The following is a 19,003-nucleotide window of genomic DNA, read 5'->3' as shown; positions in this document are numbered from 1 at the left end:
GTTAACTCTGACAATGAAATGCAGAAAGCAGTCATTTCTGGTTTATCAGTAATATTCAGGATACAATTGTCCTTTAAAAATATCTTAGTTTTCTCTAGTGACCATTTGGTAGTTGCAAGTGAACCAAAAGAAACCTTACTTATTTTAAATACTAGATTTCAAAATGGAAACAAGCTTAATATAGAATTAGATTGAATTCACTCTGTTGAAATGGGACAGGCTTAACCAGAATAGTTCCCAGAAACTGTATTAAAGCACCAGGAGTTGTAGTAATAGTCCATACTAAATTTAACTGGTTCTTTATAAAAAAAAAAAAAAAAAAAAGTTGCCTATTATCTCATGCTTTTAAATTCTGAAATGCAGTCTTTTCTTTGCTATTTCCAACTGCTTCACCTCTGCCTGTTTAGTTAGTTCCGTCCACATTTTCTCTGCAGTTGATAACAACATTGGGTATCACGCATCTGTACGGTGCCATATCTCCCTCTGGCACTGGAGAGGAAATCTTAATCCCTATTTCCTGCTGACATCTCTCATCCTAAAGAGGCAGATCAGTAACAAAGGAGCTGCAGTTCTCATAAAGCTGCCCAAATATTAAAATGGTTTAATCTTCTACTAGGGAAAGCCAGAGAGTCTCACCACATGCCTTACTTTCTACTGCACTTTGATCCTTTGTGTAAGATACAAATATTTAGCATTTCAGATCTGCCATATTTGAATATACAAAAAAAAATCCATTAGCTCCTTCAAAATGGTGCAGAGAATAAAGGATAGAAATTTTATTATGTTTGTACTTGATTATAGATTTCTCTTTTGTCTTTTAGTTAGAATCCATGTAACATGTAACAGTGTCAAGGGAAGAAAACACTTCTTTCCTTCTCAGGCCCCAGAGCAAGTGTCTACATGAATATTAGCACTGAGGTATGTTTTATACAAAGTGATTCCTGCTCTAGTTGATCCTGTATGATCTGGGTGAAGAATTATTTGTATCTCCCAAAGCCCATGCAAACATAGAGAGTTTTGATCTGCATAAACAAAATATGTGAGGGAAAAGTGAGGAGAGCTGTAGAGAAGGATGTGTACAAAAGGCCATGTGAAGCCTGATCAGAGAACTGGGTGTCTTACAGAAGATGGAGTAATGGAGTTTTAGGGAAAGAAAACAACAAATGGGACAAAGGTAGAGTGATCCTTTTCCTAACCTACTCTCCCAGCTTCTGACAGCCGATGATTTATGGACTTCTTGAGCAAGTAGTTTCCTCGGGAGCACCTTGCTTATTAACCCTTCACACACCCTTGAATAATTGTTTTTAATAATCTGTTTTTGACCTCCAGACACCTCCGTTAGAAATTACAGTGTATGAAAAAATAATTTGTTGGTTTAAAATATGCTATTTAATACTTTATTTGGGCAGTCTTGTCTTATGAGAAACAGTGAATTGTTCCTGATTCACCTACTCCCCTGCTTTTGTCTGTCCTGCTTCCGTTGGAGCTGTCACCGTTTTCCGGTCTGAAGCCCTGAACCTCTCTAGTTTCACCTCAGATCACTGCATGGCCTAGTCCTTAAACTTCTCACCTCTTTCTCAACCCTTCCAGTTCTGCTGTATCCTGTTCCTGGCACTGCCATCAGGACTGCATGTGAAGTCAAGGCAGAGGTGTACAGATGTTTATGCAGAACAGCCCTGACAACTGCAGCACCTGCTGCTTAACTCCCTCCTTAGGAAGGAATAGGAATTCTTACAGGAAAAAACAGCCTAAAGTCGTTCAGTGCTGCCCTTTTTCCAAGCAAAGCAATCATTCTCTTCCATCATAATTACAGTAGTATCAGAAAAAAGTAGGATTTGGGGGAAAATTAATTATGATTCTTTTTTTAAGATGATTTGATAGAAGCTTGCTTTTTTTGTTGGTGATGGTGGTGATTTTTTTTTTTCTTGGTTTGGTTTTGTTATTTTTGGTTTTTAAGTTGGAAATGGTAATTCAACTTAAGGGCAAGATATAATAATCCAGGTGCCTACGTCTCACAGTTTAGACACAAAGTCCAAGTGATTTGTCATCAAGAAATTATTTATTTTAAAAGTTGCTTGAATTTTCATTGTTTTTTTCAAAAGAAAAAGCACTACCACTTGTGTCAAAGAAGAAAAATAGACCTACAAAATAGACCAAAGAACACCAGAACACCTTTTCTATAGGACTAGCAAGGGACTCAGGTTCCAGCAAGCCAAACACTACAAACGGCTGAAAAATGAGGCAGGACAAAAACTGTCTACTGCACTTACATTAGGAGTTGTAAAATATCACTAAATGTTTATTTAGAATATAGAAGTTACAGTGGGCAACCACACAGAGTTCAGTTTGGTGATCAGGAATAAGAATGATGAGAAGAGTCCAATTCCAACAACTTGAAGGTTTAGGTTGTGGAGGTCTTTTGTTTGTTTGTTTTCCCCAGTGATAATAAATACTATGGGACAGTATTTTAACAGCAACAAGGGCAGATGAAGATCCTCTCTTTTAAAATTTAATAAAATTTCTTTACAAGTTAACTCTTTTTAGCTTTGCACTTGAAATGTGTTTTCTCACCACACTGCCACTTCCAGCTATGTCTTTAAGCTTTTACTCATTTTAAGGACAGGAGTCCACACTTGTTGATGTTAATGCAGAGCCTCAGGAGCTCATATACGGAGCTGCTGTTCCTTTTCACTTGCTCCCAGAGACTGACAGGCATCCCAAATGAAACTCATTTCCTCCTTACCCACAGGATGAGGAGAGGTGGCAGGTTCCAAACATAGTTTGCCTTTGTAGCTGCAAGGAGAAAGTTGCTAGGGCTGCCTCATTTTACAAGAAAGCATTTATCCATGGGCATGTACTTTATTCACACTCTAATGATGGGAGAAACAGGGATAGGGAGAAGACCTGGATAAACCTGTACTGATTTCACACTCCCCTTTCTCTCTGTTTTCTTTCTGTAGGGTTGTAATAGGCAGTTCTCAAGGCAAACTATCTGCTCTGTGCACAGGTTTCCAGTAAACAGATGTTAAATACTCTGCCTATGTAAAATGGTCCTGTTAAGAAACAGCCTCCCAAAAAACAGGGACTGTAAAGTGGCAAATTCCCGAGTACATATAGATGGTCTTCTGATAGTCAATCGCATCATCTCCATCTACTGGCCAGAAGAAGATTTAGCTGGAGCACAGAACAGCTGAAATACAACCACTGCATTCACACACTTCTTCACACTAACTATTGACAAAAATTGGCGATTTTGGGGGGGTTGGTGTTTCTTTTGGTTTATTTGTTTTCAAACAGACAAAACTTCACAGTAAAAATGTCTCTTGCCATTTTATTCTCAGGTATTTAAAAATGGTGATGTTGCACAATTTAGTTCAAGTAATATAGGCAGGGTTAACTTCCCTGATTCAATATGCGGTGTTACATTATTTCTCACCGATCTGAATACAAAATGTGAATTTTATTCCAAGCTTTTTTTTTTTTTTGGTTGAAAGATTAGCATTGGTTTTTAAGACAGTATATTAATTGAATATTAAACCTTCTAATTAATTTACAGCAAATCCTATCACCACCAGACACAAGAGAGGACTTGCAGTTATTAAGGAACAGCATTTTGTTAACAGCACACATTACATTAAAAACTGCACTTCAGATAGTTTTATTTTTAATATTTCTGTTGCTTCATAGGAAAAAAAGCAGGCACACATTTAGTGCAGAAATAGTAAGTTGAAGAAATATCCCCTTTTTTTTTTTGCTCCTTACCCACCATCAGAAGACACTGGCCGCCTGCAAGAGGCAGCAAGCAGTGGTAATGGTGTTGGTAAAATGAGAGACAAGTAACAACCTTCAGAGTGAAACTGACTGAAGTTAAACTTGTAAATCCCATCAGTCACCATTTAGTTGGGAATACTTCACCATACACTCCTGGGTAGTGGTCCCTTGAAGAATTTCTGCCAACATGTATTGTTCCCACTCTCCTGGAAGAAAATTCCATTCCATCAATGAGTATGGCTCATCTGGTGCCTCAGGGGAGCTTTGAATCTCTTCTGTTAGCAAGAACACACACGAAAAAACCCCTGAAACAACCAACAAACCTCCTTAAGGCATTCACTGCTTACTGTTAAATTTTCATTATCTATTACTAAGTGAAACTCCACTACACGTACCTGTCTGCATCTAGTGTTACATCAGCACAAGTTATTCTTAAGCCTAGAGTGGTAACAATACTAAATTCAAAAGACATTCTGATTTCCTGGTTTAGCAGCCACAAAAATTCCCTGCACCTGAACTGAGGTCATGGGCAGCTTTTGGAGCGATAAAGCAAAATCATGGAAGTCAAAACTGACTTGTACCTCCTAGGTCCTACCTTTCCTTTCTGAAAATGTACAGAAAGTTTATCACTGGTCTGAACCAGAATGATGAGAAAAGATCTCTTGCAGAGGTTGTAGAAACGGTCTCGCCAGAGCAGAAACTGCAATTCTTTATCTCCTAACCAAAGAAATGAATTTCACACTAACTCCAGCCTTGCAGGATGTCCTACTTTCAGCTAGGGTAGCACAAATTTCTTCTCAGTAGCTGTTACAGTGCTGTGTTTTGGATTTGTAATGAGAATGGTGTTGATAACACATGGATGTTTTGGTTTTTGCTAAGTTGTGTTTATCCTAAGTCAAGGACTTTTTTCCCCTCCTTGTCTCATGCTCTGCCAATGAGGAGGTACACAAAAGAAACTGGAAGGGAGCACAGCTAGGACAGGTGACAGGAACTAACCAAAGGGATATTCCACACCACAGAATGCCATGCCCATGGCATGGGGGGTTACCTGGAAGGGTGGATTATCTGGGTTTGGGAAGGAGGGTCTGGCATTGCTCAGTGGGTGGTGAGCAATTGCACTGAGCATCATTTGTTTGCTCATCAGGAGGAGATACCATCCCAGGCTGCCACTCCATGCTGATTTCCTAAATAGGCTCAGAAGAGCTGAGAGGTAATGTGGCTTCTCTATCAGGTAATTGAAAAAGTCAGAGTCAATTCCACGGGCAAAATCTTGTGAACTTGTGACAAATGTAAAGACCAAACATTTAGGCTTCATGGGTTGTGAGGAACAAGACACTGCCTTTGAAAAGCAAATACTCTGATACACAAAAGTGGTCCAAACTCAAGAGACAAACCGAGATTTCTACTGCAATAACCATATAGTGGCTGAGGTTAGCATTCAGCATTCAAAGATAGGAAACACAGCTTTCATGTTCTGAGTAGGCTTCCACTCCTTACATCTCTTTACTATCAGAGAAGATGCTGTATAAGCCTTTTCCTGAACAAATCCCATGACTTCTATTCAATATTGAGCCCATACCTCTTAAGTTTCAACGGATGCTAAGCTGTCCTGAGAGATGCTCTTCCTCAAAGCAACACAGACATCTTCATGATAACCAAGAAGGGAAAGGACCTGTACTATACAGACACTTAGATCCTATTTACTGCTTCTCGGAAGACAACAAATGCACTTCTTAGAATTTAAGATACCATTGAGCCCCATACAAGGAAGTAGCATTGTCTAAGTTAGCAAAGGAAGAGCATACCAAATGACTGAATAGCAAAGGCTAAGGCTCCTCTGCAAAGATGCACAACAAAATAATTCAAAGCTGAAAAAACATGCGGTGGCAAGCACTTGACTTTTGTATTATTCTTAATAGCACCCTCACCGTATTTGCCAGACTCAGTGTATGTGTGCACCCCTATAGATACCACTAAGGCAAAAATAAAGCTCCAGTTCAAGAGCCTGAGGCAGCTGCATAGCCAGTACATACAAGCATACACAGAGTCAACAGGAAATTCACCTTCCTTAATTCTTTATTTCATCAAAAATTCCAACTGTGCAACACGTCTTACTGTCACACATGTACTCCATACATGAGACTGACAGGTCTAGATGCGTAGAGAACAACAGACAACATTTGGCATAACAACAACTGTTCTATGCTGGGGAATACCAGCCCTTGCACTCAGCAATACTTTGAAGTCTCTGCAGAGAAAAAGCAATGACAGAATGCCTCAGCAGTACACAAAGCCCATCTTGAAAGCATGATGGCTACAAATCACTTTCTTACATAGATTTTGCACAGGATTCTCTGGGGAATCTTGTAGACAAAGCCACGTAAAGGAGACTTGACATTCATCTGCATTATCATCTGTCATGAACAACCTAGAGCTGCAAACACAAAGCAAGAAGTTTCACCTTCAGAACAGTAAGAATGGGTGAGAGTTTAGATGGGAACTCACCCACACTTCAGAGCGATGAGCTACTTTGGAAAGCAGTGCTCATGAACACTGGTTACTCTCAATGCTTATTAAACTGGCTAATGGAACTCCAGTACTGGAACACCTGCGTGGCGTTCTCTAGTTGTGCTTTGTTACTGAGTACAACTTTGAGCACTTTTGTGTGGATGTCTAGGGTGGATTTGGTACCTCTTTGTTTGGGCAAAGCAAAGCACTGCTATTGTTTGCAGTGCTCTTTATGCTACACTAGGTACATGTCTCAACCCACACAACAGCTGAGCAGATTGTTAAAGCAAGATTGGAGTTATACCCAGGAAAAATGGTTGAATCAAAACTACCTTTCCATATCAGTACCACAGTTTGATTACTTTGGCTCTTTCATATGGATGACACTTAATTTTTAGATAGCTGCAGATGAAGCTACTGTTCTACTATACTTTCTTTGGGCAACAGTACTTAAGTGCAATGAAGAACAGGAATGGTTGACTGCTTAAAAATTCTGTGTTAAGGAACCAGAAAAGCCAAGATTAGTGATCTAGACAGTTTTTAAACACATGGAAAGAGAGTGTAGTTTTTAAAGCTTCTGTGAATTGAGAAAATGCCACAGCAGCTTTGGATTAACCCTGACAAGTTCAGTGGTGACAGGCAAGAATAGATCTCCAGGTAGGACCTGGAACCAACCTACCTGTCAGGCTGACAGTGATTCACTCAGTGCCCTTTGCTTTGATAAAATGATTAACAAGGTAGAAGCAACTGCACAAAGTTGCTCTATGCTGGCTCTGGCACACAGAGCAATCCCATCTCCTGGTTCTATTTGTTCTGTTACTTGGACTGAAAGGAAGGCAAGAGGATTACAGTTGGTCCATTAGGAGGGCAATTCAAATGCTGCTTATGTTACAGAGCCAAGCTGACACCATTTCTGCGAAATGCCAAATGTGCTACAATTCTCACCACACAGTCCAAAGAAAGGGAAAAAAAAATCTAAGCCTGAAGCTCTGGGAAAAAGTACAAACAGTTTGCTGCAGGGAAAAATTTACATGTTTTAGACTGAGGGGAAATTGAAATAACAAATACTTAAAAAGCCAAACCCCACAAAGAAGAAAGATGATGGATACAGTATAGCACAATTGATATTGTCAGGACCAGTGCTTGAGATAACTCACATGGCTTACTAGTTCTCTCACAGGACTGGTATCCAGTCCTTAGCATTCATCTTCCAGATGCATGAATGCTTGAGTTTCTGTAAATAAGAGATTAACAATACTGAACAAAATGAAAACTGGAACAGTACTTTGTTGCACTGTTTCAGCTGCCTCTAAAGAAACTACATTGTCAAGTTCTATGGTTAAGGCAGTTTGTCTCACAAACCTTTGGGTACAATGGTCCTGGGCTGGCTTTGGTACACCTCATTCTGTATTTTCTTTTCTGAAACACTTTCAAAGGCAAAACTAAATTTATTCTTTAGTAGGAGAGGCATTTATTACATGTAGAGTTCTACCTTTTCCTATTATAAAGGAAGAAAACTTTCACCCTCTGTGAAAAGATCTGTTTCAAGAGACAATTGAGACCAACTTGAAGGACACTCCAGTAAGAACTTAAGTTTTTAAAGATCAATGCATATATTAACAGCTTTGAAGTAATAGAGTGCAAAAACCTCACTCACCTTTGTTAGAAATCAGATACTCTATGCCTATGTTTGTTGTTAGATGATGTATTGCTCTCGAAGTACCAGAAAGACCTGACAAGGTTTTTTGATTCTTTCAGGTCAGGCTGTCAACTGCATGATTGTTTTCAATGAAACATAGGCTACTACAACAGGTTTGCTGCCTACCAGACCATGTTGCACATCTGCAGCTGGAACAACACTACATTTTATAAGTTAAGAAATGCAATTGCATCTGAACATGAAAAACATTTTAAAGTCAAGGTATGTAAATTTACTGCACACAAGGAATGCCATTAAGTTTCCATTCTACATACTCAGGTGAAAAATTTGTTAAAAAGTCAAGAAACAAAAGAGCATAAAATCTGTAATAGGCAACAATATACAAAGTTTCAAATATAAAATTGTGACTTGTATAGTTTGTTATTTTCATCTTTTCACAAGAGTAAATTAAAAGAACCACACATCACTGAACTTCTACACAAGCTTCTTGTGTTTCAATGTCATTTATTGAGGAGTGAATGAGATACTGTCAGACATGCCAAAGAGACTTCACATTCAAGGGCTGGAAGCTGAACAGCTTTCCTCATTGAGTCACTGTACAAGTTGTTTTTGGGAATCGAAAGTGCGATCAATGAGGTCTTCATGCTCGATGTTTGTCTTCAGTTTTTCATCTTTTGATCTACTACCTTGTTGGGCAGAAGAACACTTTCTACCCTACAAAGACTCACACTCCAATTAATACAATTAACACTAGATGTAGAGAAATGTTTATCTGTTATAACGTACATCTACTGCTGAAGGTCTTATGTCTAATGAGAAAATTCAACTTGTTTCCCTTTCACCATCGTATGGATGGCTGATACCGTTAGAAAAATACTCTTCAGTGCTATTGTAGGGTTTACAGGAAACTTCTTCCATGTTGTGGGATAGAAACCGATTTAAACACCATTCTGAAAGAATGCTTCTTCCTGCTGCCACTGCCTGTAGGTTGCAGAATGGCCTACACGCACTACAGTTCTGGTTTTACTCAGAAAAGAAACAAAAGAAACCTAAACAATAGGGTAAACGTTTATTTGGAGTTAGTTTTCTTGCAGATGATAATTAAGGCCCTTCAAGCAGAGTTCAGGAGCTCCTGTATGGCTGCCTGTTGATCTGCATTGAGCTGTGATATGCATTCTGTCCACAGTCCTCCGGATGTCTAGGAAAAAAATGAAAAGTGGTCTTTATGTAGGCTGAAAGTGTCCAAGGCACATCCTAAACATTGCTATGTTTACAAAGCTCAACATTCACTCAGCTTATTCCTGTGATATATATGCCAGAGACTGAAATCTTCAGTTACACACAGTGCTACACAGATTCAACATGAGATGCTCCAAAAGGCTAAACAGCAGCAGAGTAATTGATTTGGAACTCCCTGTAACCACTACATGGGTTGACAACTGACACTCCTGTGTTAATCACAGCCTAAACCATTTGCTCCGTTTTGCACTGAAGTTAAAAGACCCCTGTTCAGGCAAAACTGAACCATGCCTCTTCCATATGAGTGTTTTGGGCACTGGGGCAGCAGTAACACACTCGGAGCTTCGAGGTGAACGCTGGGATTACAGCCTGATGTGCCACATGTAGGTGTGCAAAATTCTGCTACCAACAAAGGGCATGGCTCTCTAGTGAAAGGAATGGTCAATTAATTCCCAGAGAGAACTGCAGAGCATCTGTCTGGGAAAATGTAAACCCTTCATCTGTGCTATTACAGTCCTCAGCTGAGACATTAGCTTTTAAAGTCACCATCAGTGAGGACTGTTCTACTGGCACCAGAGAGTGCTGAATACTAATCAAGATTGAGGAAAAATATTTCTTCACTTATCAATAGAAACTGAAAGTAATTGGCACCCTGCTTTGTTTAGGACAATGACAGGGAAAAAATTGCAGGTGACTGACTTTAGGTCTCTAGATTGGCTTGTGCAGTAACAGTATAATTTAAGTAAATTTAAAAAGAAGTTTAGTTTATATTTGGTATATTTTACATTCAGTTCTATTATAATGCCCTTTTCTCGAAATTTAAAAAGTTTAAAAAATATAAAAATGGATTCACAAAATTCAAAAATAAATGCTCTCAAATTTAAGTTTGTGGGTTTAGTTTTAAATAACATTAGGCATTTTAGACTCAATGTATGATGAAATATTGCAGAATTAAATGTACTCTTCCAACATTTCTGATGCATGTTTAAATTGATACTTCAAACTGAAATATTTCTGGCCTGACAATACCTAAGCAAAGAAGTTTATATTCAATTCCTATTATGACCATGTTGCTCATGTCAGGCACTGGCAGTGAAACAGCTTACTGAGATCATTAAAAAAAAAAAAGTCTACTGGAATCTGGGAAGCAGGAGCTTGTTAGCAACTACACAACCTTGAAAATTCCTATCAGAGTATAAAACTCTTACAGTCAGTAACAGCATAAAAGTCTTTCAGCTTTACTAAAGTAAAAATACTATGTGTGAAGAGAAACAGGATTGGTAACACTGTGCTAAAATTGTATTTTTTAAAACTGTCTTAGGTTACAATGTAAGATGTAACCAAAAGATGTAACCACCATCTGTTAAAACCAGTTGGCCCAGTGTTCTTTGTCTCTTCCATGACACATCCCTGGTAACTCCCTCCGGAGGGATATCTTCAGTTAATGGGCCATCCAGCCTCACTGCATGACTCATAGAATTACATCATCCCATTGTGAGATGCTCCGCCCAGGGGGAGGAACTGAGCTTTCCTACCTGGATATAATCTGAGGTTTGGACCACTGGTTGCCCTTGCCTACTGGATGCCCAGAGGACAAGAGCTACATAACCACCACTGGACCTTCAGAGGAAGACCAGACCCTTCTACAGGATCACTGCTTCAACAGAACCACATCTATCACCTCAGGAGGACTGCAGCCACCTTCTTATCGGACTGCTACTGCCACCCTGACTAACAGGGTGTCAGGTTGTATCCTAACTCTGTCAGTGTTTTTGTATCATTGCATTTATTTTTAATTTTCCTATTAAATTGTAGTTCTGATTTCGAGTCTCTCACTGCTTTGCTTTCAAGCTAGTACAAAAAGACACGACTTCTAAGATTTTTTTTCCCTCCCTGGTCTGAAGGTAAATCATTCAGTCAATGCTAAAGGTCTTGTCTCATATTAATGCTCCTATCAATCCTGGCCAAAACCAGACATTGCTGTACACAACTAATCTATACGTGTATGTGCCACTGTATTGTTAAAAAAATAAATCATCATCTAACCTTGATGATTTGAGGTAAAGTGAACAAATGCATTAGGTAAACCCTAATACAAAGTTCCATTCCCAGACTTCAAGTACTAACAGCAAGGATTTGTATCTGTCAGGCAGAATCTAGAGCAGCCACTTATACCACTTTCACTTTGAAACTTGGCTCCATTTCCTTCTCTTTATGCCTTCAAAATTTTAACAGCTTTTTCTACCAGACATAATGGATCTCTCAAGACTGATACACTCATACAGGTGAACCCTTTCCAACATCAAGTGTTCCTAAAATTCTTGAACCTGAATTTTGCCAAAGCAGGTCAGGTAGAAAGGTCAATAATTGAAGATCTGCTGCTCAAAATCCTCCATGCTTTTTTATGAGCGAGATGCTTACCAGGCACACTCCTTTCTCTCATTAATGCTACATTCACCCAACAACATTTGGCCCTGGAACAAATCTGCCCTATGAGCACTCTCACTTACAGCACTGCAGAGAAGCTTTGCTTAAGTATTTGGACATCCCCATCATCATTAAGTGACTCATTATGGCATAAAGGAGGTGAACCTTACGGCAGTTCCCCAAAGGCAGGGAAAACATTGAACAGCCACCTATATTTGCACTGGATTAAAAAGGGCAGTAGTAAAATAACTTGTGGTTTGCACTCATTCGCTAACAAAGAACCCAAACTGCCTGCTGTATTAGAAAGTCACCACAGGATGCTGGGGACCCTTTACAAGAACCACATATTGGATCAAATCCTGCAGTACAGTTCACTGATAAAAGGACATGCAGATTTCTCTCCAGATTCTAATTTCTGACTCAGAAAAAAAACCCCCAAAAAACTAATACTGGCTCGCACATTAACCACCTCACTGCATGTAAGTTAGTTACAGTTATTTTATTCAAGTGCAAATGTCACCAAGTTTCATCATTAATCATTGAAGGAATGTCCAAGGATCTCCAAGATCACTGGTTGAACCATTATTCTCTAAGGAGAGAAGGCTCTCAAAACTGGTTTAACAGTTTAGTTACTTCTGCAAACAGATTCTAAATGTTCCCTTTATACTTAAACAAGCATTTATTTACCTGCACTTGGCGAACAACATTAGCCAGCCGCTTGGTGCATGGATCTTCATGTTTGATAGCTTCATGGATTTCACCATCCGCAATTATACCAAGTATTCTGGGAAGGTTGGAATTGTTGGGACCAAGGACAACTGGGTTATTGCTGTTACAAAATATATATTACAAAGGAATTAATGTTTAACTATAAATAATGTAAACACTTTACACATAAGTGATTTTGAATGATCTTATTCTAAAGCTGCTTATTTAGATTTAAGTTTCACACAGTTGAGTAAGTATGCACAGCTTTGTTGCCTGCTGACAGCATGCTCCCCCTTCTGTTAATATTTAACCAGCTGATTCTTTACTCAGCCTAAACTTTATCAGGAAGAAGTTCTGAACTTTAGAGAATGGCCGGGTTCCATGCAGATGGAACTGTAAACAGTGTGACAGAAATACCCTGCCTAAAAGGACTTATTCCTCTCTCTGTGCCTCCCAGGACGTTGTGTTACTGGCATCAAGAGCGCTGGTAACTTCAGCTCTCTGCCAGCACTCCCGATGACACAGCAAGCAAGCAGTTCTGCTCCCTCTTTCCCAGACAAATGCTGGAGTGGAGGAGTGTTAGCTATCAGGAATCTGTGTGGAACACATGATCTACTTCCAGCCCTGCCACGTACCACTGCTGGAACGCAGAGGCTGTGAATGTAGGACTGGCAGAGCTCCAGAGAAGCAGGTAGCCAGGCTGAGCCACCTGCACAGAGCTGGGTACAGAAGTGTGCTGGTACTGCAATTCCCAATTTCTATGTTCCTGTTTACATGCACACCTGGCAGCATTATTATGGTGTCTCTACATAATGGTTCTATAATCAGTCTATGGACCTCAGTTGCCATTTTGAGACTTTGTCTTAATAAAGCACCAAGAGATACAAGGTATGCACAAAACAAAAAAGACTGCAAGAAATCTAAGTTACTTCCTTTATATTTTTTCTAAGATGTAATACAATTCCAGCCAGAATGTGCTTGCTACATAACACCTCAGAGGCCACATTCTTTCACTCATTTATGAAGTGCACCACACTAGAATAACCATTTACTTTTTTTTCTCCATTTACCTATGGGAGGGAGCACAAATCCAAAGAATAAACTGTGGAATAAGATGCTTTCAATAATAACTGAAATAATTGAGATAGCACTGTACAATGAATTTTTCCGTATTATTTCTCTACTTTATATTTCACTTTGTTGGAAAGCAAAAAGGTGCAAAACTACTTATAAAGGTTACAAAAAGGGGCTGCAAGAGCATGTATGCTGCTTTTAAGAGAAAAGACCGATCAGTTACTAGTGCTGATATGTAAGCAGAGTATCAAAAAATTTCCTGAAATTTTCTGTACAAGTTTTCTGCAGACCATTTCTCATTATGTACACATAAAGCAGCCAGGATTTTTTTCCATACCAACACTATTTAGGACAGGAACAATAACTGTTTAAAAAAACATCAGTAACATCAAGAAAGGCTCAGTTCTGACATTCCAAATTATCTTCTCTAACCCATATGTAGATTAACCTCACAGTTTCTCAGTTTTGGAAAAAGAGTGCAAGGAAAGTGCACGCAAACAGGCTTACTTTCTGCATTAGTGTGAAGACTTTGCCTTACCTCTCAAGTAAGTCACACAGATAATTGAAAGTATGAACAGCTTCTTCTTTGTCTTCATGAAGTGGAAGCCATGATAACCAGTGTGGAAGGACTTCTTCAACATTTATACAGTCAGGCTTGAACTTCATTATCTTTCCTATCGCTGAAATGCAGTTTTCTGTTGCATTGACATTCTCTTTGGCTTTGGCATCTGGTGACTGAATGACTCTCACCAGCAATGGAAGCGCCTCTAATTGTTAAACAACACAAGAATAAAGTTTAATGCACAATCAAGCTATACTTTATTAGTATCACAAATTCTACTTGAGACAACTCTATGTATTAAAACCAGGATTTTTTGTGTTCCAAGCACTAAAATCCAGTCATTTCAATGTTCCACTGCTTCTAGGTTCTTCTCTGCTCAATAATTATCGTATGAAAACCAAACAGATAAATAAAGCTCTGCAAGGAAACAGAAGGAAACAGCTACTGCAGAAGTTTGAATTTTCTTTAGAAGTTCAGAAGAAAATAATATTCCCATGTCTCTCAATTGGAATTATGCAATCTAAAACACACAAGACACTGCAGATAGCAAGCATTATCTGTTTAATCCAATATGCTCTAAAAACACAGGAGGAGGAAAAGCATTGCTACAGTGACATTCACAGTAATGTGAACTATAGTGCACATCCCCAGCGTATGCCTGCTGTGTATCTACTCCTTGTGGGCACATCTGTACATAAAAATAGGTACGTATGTACACATACACACCTTCTGCCACTAAAACGTGCCCTAGGAAAAGCTCATAGGAGTAATCTCATCTGGTCAATCAACCTGGCATAGTTTAGATCACAAATATCAAGGAAAGGAAATGTCTTTCAATGGAGGAAAAATGCCAGTTTTCTTCCTAGGTTAATAGCAATTATATTTTTTTAATAGTCACGTGGGTAACCACATGCACACTTCTAAATGAACATTAATATCGTGTTTTTAGCTACTAGTGTCCATGCAGACTTCCAAGCACACTACATGCAAGCAGGAACAATTGTCCTTGTGTTCTTCTGCTAAAAATAAAATAGTACGGCTGTGGAATTCTATATCAGCACAGCAAACAGGTTGTGGAATTGTACAGAAGGCACACTTCAAAATAACTAATTACTGAGGAAGAGCGAGATCTCACACTACTGAATTTTGATGAGTAAGTAGCAGTTTTGCAATTAAAGAATACACAATCACACTTTCTATATTAAGTCCACTGCATTAGATTTTTGAAGAATTAAGCAGCAGTGGTAAAAACTGTTAAACATTACAGAACTACAGAAACATCAGACCCACTAGCTTATGTATCGAATGCAGGATAATGATGCTGGACTATTCTGCAAAGCAGAATTTGTTTCAGAGAGGTCTACAGTGTCCAGGCCAACTGAGTCTGCATTTTATACCTCAGGTTTTCGTGGCTGCTGAAGCTAAATCTCATCTCATCTGTATCTCATTCACTAATATTAATGGATGACTCTCTAGGTATGTGTGTCCTTGCAACTGCAAAATTAGGAGGGCATCAAAATGAATCAGCATAATTTTCTCCCTACAGCCTACCAGACAAGTCTTCACCTTGTCTATAAAACAGATCCATTCTCACATGGATGTTGTGTTAGATAAACCTTAAAAAAAAGCCTTTTGACAATAAAAGACCCATCTTCTATAATGTTAAGCTTTTTTCCAAGGACTGACTGCGCTGACATCTGGCACCACACAGTTTTGAGGCCATTGATGTGATTTAGGAAGAAATGCCTGCAGTTAATTGATACAATTCTCACAGAGAACAGATAATTATATTCTTCCACCAACAAAACAGAAGCAACCCTGCCAGTTGCATCAATTGTAACCTTGTATCCCTGTTGCTGTAGTTTTCCTTCTATCTTATTTTTTTGCTCTTTATGAAATCTGGTTTTAGTGCCATTTGTTTCATCAGTGTAGCTCACGTGCCATTTACAAGTTCTCCCTATATTCCTGGACTTTTTTTAACTGACTGCCAAAAATGCTTGTATCAATACCTCTGATTTTTCTGAAGAGTATTTACATACTCTTCAAACTTGTAAAAGAACAATATGCCAGTGCTATACATCACCAGTAAAGAAAATAAGTTACAAACAAAAGTTCACAAACATGATGTTTTTAGAGAAATAGCAAAACCTGTGGGGTAGATAATGTCTCATGCCATGGATTTACTTTGTTTCTAATCACAGCTTATCTTCATCAATTAAAATAAATCACAAAGTTCTTTCATGTACATACAAAAGGATTTCGAATACTTTTGAGGTGTCTGCTAAACTGTATGCTGTAAATTGAAAGTTTATTTTATCTAAAATTCAACTTCAGGACAAGCCAAGTGTCTGGACATAATCAGGGATTATTTGTCCAAATAAAAAGAAAAGTATCGAAGATGTTACAAAGTTTAAGTGGTGTAAGATAAAGTGCAATTAATGAAAAACATAATTAGACTTCAACAGAAGCGAAAAAGCTCAAAAAAATTCAAAATCAGAACTATCTAGACAACACTAAGTTTTCAGGCTCTTAATGATTCATTGCAAGGCTTCCCACACTGCTTTTTTCTTTTCTTTTTAAAAAGACTGATTATTAACAATGAAAATTACAACCCTGATTGATGTAGGCAAGATTTGTGTTAGTCCCTATCAGATGATTCTTATTTTCTTACATCATCTAATTCAGCTTTCATTTAAGATTCATGTGAAATACATATTCTAAATACATACTTAGATGACTAAATATTCTTAAATAAAAAAAAAAAAAAGGAAAACCTTTGATAAGGGGTGCTACTTAGTGTGCAAGAGGACTGCTAGCAGACAATCATTTCTTTAAATTTAAGATGAATGTGAAGTTTCAAAGAAATTGGAAACATTCAGAAGTAAAGGAGACAAAGTGTTTCTGGTAAGTATTATCACACTCATTTCATGTCTTACTTTGCAGATATCAGGCTCCTTTTTATAAAATCGGAAAGAAGAGAGCCACATTAGTTGTATTCTAGGCTATTCTTTAATATAGGGCTTTTGTGTAGTTTTTCCAGACATCCAAAGGCTTTTGCATTAATATGTAACCACATTAATATTAGTAGAAAGCATCTATGACACAGCTGTGTATCAGAAAGACAGTTTTTACGAAATTAACATTTGCATGCCAGATCATGCTAAAAAAAGAATACGGAAAGCAAGTTTGCTAAGCAGTAAGTGCTGCAACAGAAATGCTACTAAGCATAACAACAGTAAAAGCCCGAGGAACTCAGGTACTTTGTCAATCCATCACCAGTCTACCACACAGGTTATACTGGCAATCTATTTCACTTCCAAGGGGAAGAGACTTCATCTACCAAAAGGTGAGCCATCTTTATTTCTTGCCCTGACCCCCACATTCCAAGAGTCCCGTCAGCCGCAGGTCCGTACCTGGGCAGAAGGGCCGGTAGCTGTCCCCGCCGAACTGTGCCATCACTCCCACTCCATAGGCAGCTGCCTGCCGAACCTCCGGGCTGCTGTCACACACCGACTCCAGCATGGGCCGCAGGAAGTACTCGGCGTACTTGAAGGAGGCGGGGCTGCAGTGCTCCACAATATCATCAAAGATGCACAGCCCCCACTGCCGGTCTGGCCACGGCCGATGCGGACACTGTGGCGCAAACACACAACAGTTAGGACACCCTGAAATTATTGTACAGCCAATGATTATACCAACAACAATCACAGCAACAGTGGTCTAACACTTTTGTTAAAATCTTCATGGATTAAATTCAACCCTAAAACCAGGTAATTTGCAGTAGTGATAGTTCCACCAATACCACCACCAAAACAAAATCCAGGTGGCTATCTTTGCACCTCTATTTCACACTCTGTTACATATATAAGTTTCAATTTTTCCCCATGAGTCTGCAACACTTTCTTGGCCCTCCTCTTGAAATCTATTTTAGAGATACTAGATAGTCTCAAGGAAATGAAATTTCTCAAAACAGTTGTGTGTGTCAATGATCCTGGGTCTTGCAATACAAATTTTAAGTAGCACAGCAGTGACCCTGCTCAAAAGCATAGGATAACAATTTCATTCTTGATCTAGAATGAACCTTGTATTTTGTAAAACAGTAATTGCTACCTTCTATCTACCAAGTTCTCTAAGACTTCAGCATGGAAGGGATATTCAAGTATCAGAAAAATAACAAAATTTAAACTAAAGGAAAGCAAGCTACTTACAATTAGGTTGACAATTAGTGGAAGTAACCTTTCAAACCATGGCAGTACCTTCTCCCTGTAACTACTGAATATTGAGTGCAAAATGTCCGATACTTTAGTCAAAATATAAACGTCACTGTCATCCTGAAAGGAAAAGGATACAATTCACATGAAGACTAACAATCTTTAACAGAGTGGAACTCACTTAGTGGAAGTGCTAAGGTATCTAAATTAATGGAATAAATTTTATGGCTTTGTGATAAAGATTGTGGTAAAAATACAACAAATATTATTCTCTTCCTCTTGTTGTTTATTTGGCACCTTGCCCAGTTAATAAATCAAACCGGTCAAGTAAAGAGCCTTACCTCAAAGCTATCAATTCAAGTTGTATCTACAGGCCAGGATTATTCCCTGGACACTTATGCTGGGAAAACTCTAACTTTCTTTTACAGCAACTTTTGTTCTACACAGCACTGTCCCCTTAACCAGATTATACTTTAACAGGCAGGGAAAACGGTACAGCTAGTTTCTGGTCCCTTGACCTTGACCTTTCTCACCTTCTGGTGACAAACTAGTAATTATTTCTCGTGCAAGACACAGCTTCCCACAATTGGATATTTAAACCCTTCCTAGTGACACAATTTCGGTGTTGTCAAGGCACAACTTAAGCAGTAAGGAACATACACATAATGACATTAAGAGGCAGAGAACTGCTGCAGCACACCACAAGGTCTACCTAGCCTGGTAGTGCCTGTTGAGCAATAGTTGATAACATCCTTGGGAAGAGAGTGTAACTCTTGCTTGGTGTATGCCTTCCACTCTCTACCAAATCAGCAATTTAGTTACTGCTGAAGTGAGGGCTATATC

The 19,003-nt window shown here is 38.7% G+C and overlaps 1 protein-coding gene across 1 annotated transcript in view; it reads right to left on the bottom strand.

Moving 5' to 3' along the window:
• Positions 1–5,829: 5,829 nt before the first annotated feature.
• IPO5 (importin 5) overlaps positions 5,830–19,003 on the bottom strand; it is a 45,393-nt gene continuing 32,219 nt past the window's right edge. Inside the window, exons 22-26 of the mRNA XM_039558396.1 lie at positions 18,158–18,280; positions 17,363–17,582; positions 13,926–14,154; positions 12,293–12,434; positions 5,830–9,137 (exon numbers count right to left, since the gene is read on the bottom strand). Coding sequence (XP_039414330.1) covers positions 9,051–9,137; positions 12,293–12,434; positions 13,926–14,154; positions 17,363–17,582; positions 18,158–18,280 — 801 coding nt within the window. The 3' untranslated portion in view covers positions 5,830–9,050. The remainder of the gene's footprint in view (positions 9,138–12,292; positions 12,435–13,925; positions 14,155–17,362; positions 17,583–18,157; positions 18,281–19,003) is intronic.

Source organism: Corvus cornix, chromosome 1, assembly GCF_000738735.6.
Source record: "Corvus cornix cornix isolate S_Up_H32 chromosome 1, ASM73873v5, whole genome shotgun sequence".
Classification (NCBI taxonomy): domain Eukaryota; kingdom Metazoa; phylum Chordata; class Aves; order Passeriformes; family Corvidae; genus Corvus; species Corvus cornix.
Note: the sequence above shows the minus strand (reverse complement) of the source record. Positions and strands in the feature narration are given on the sequence as shown.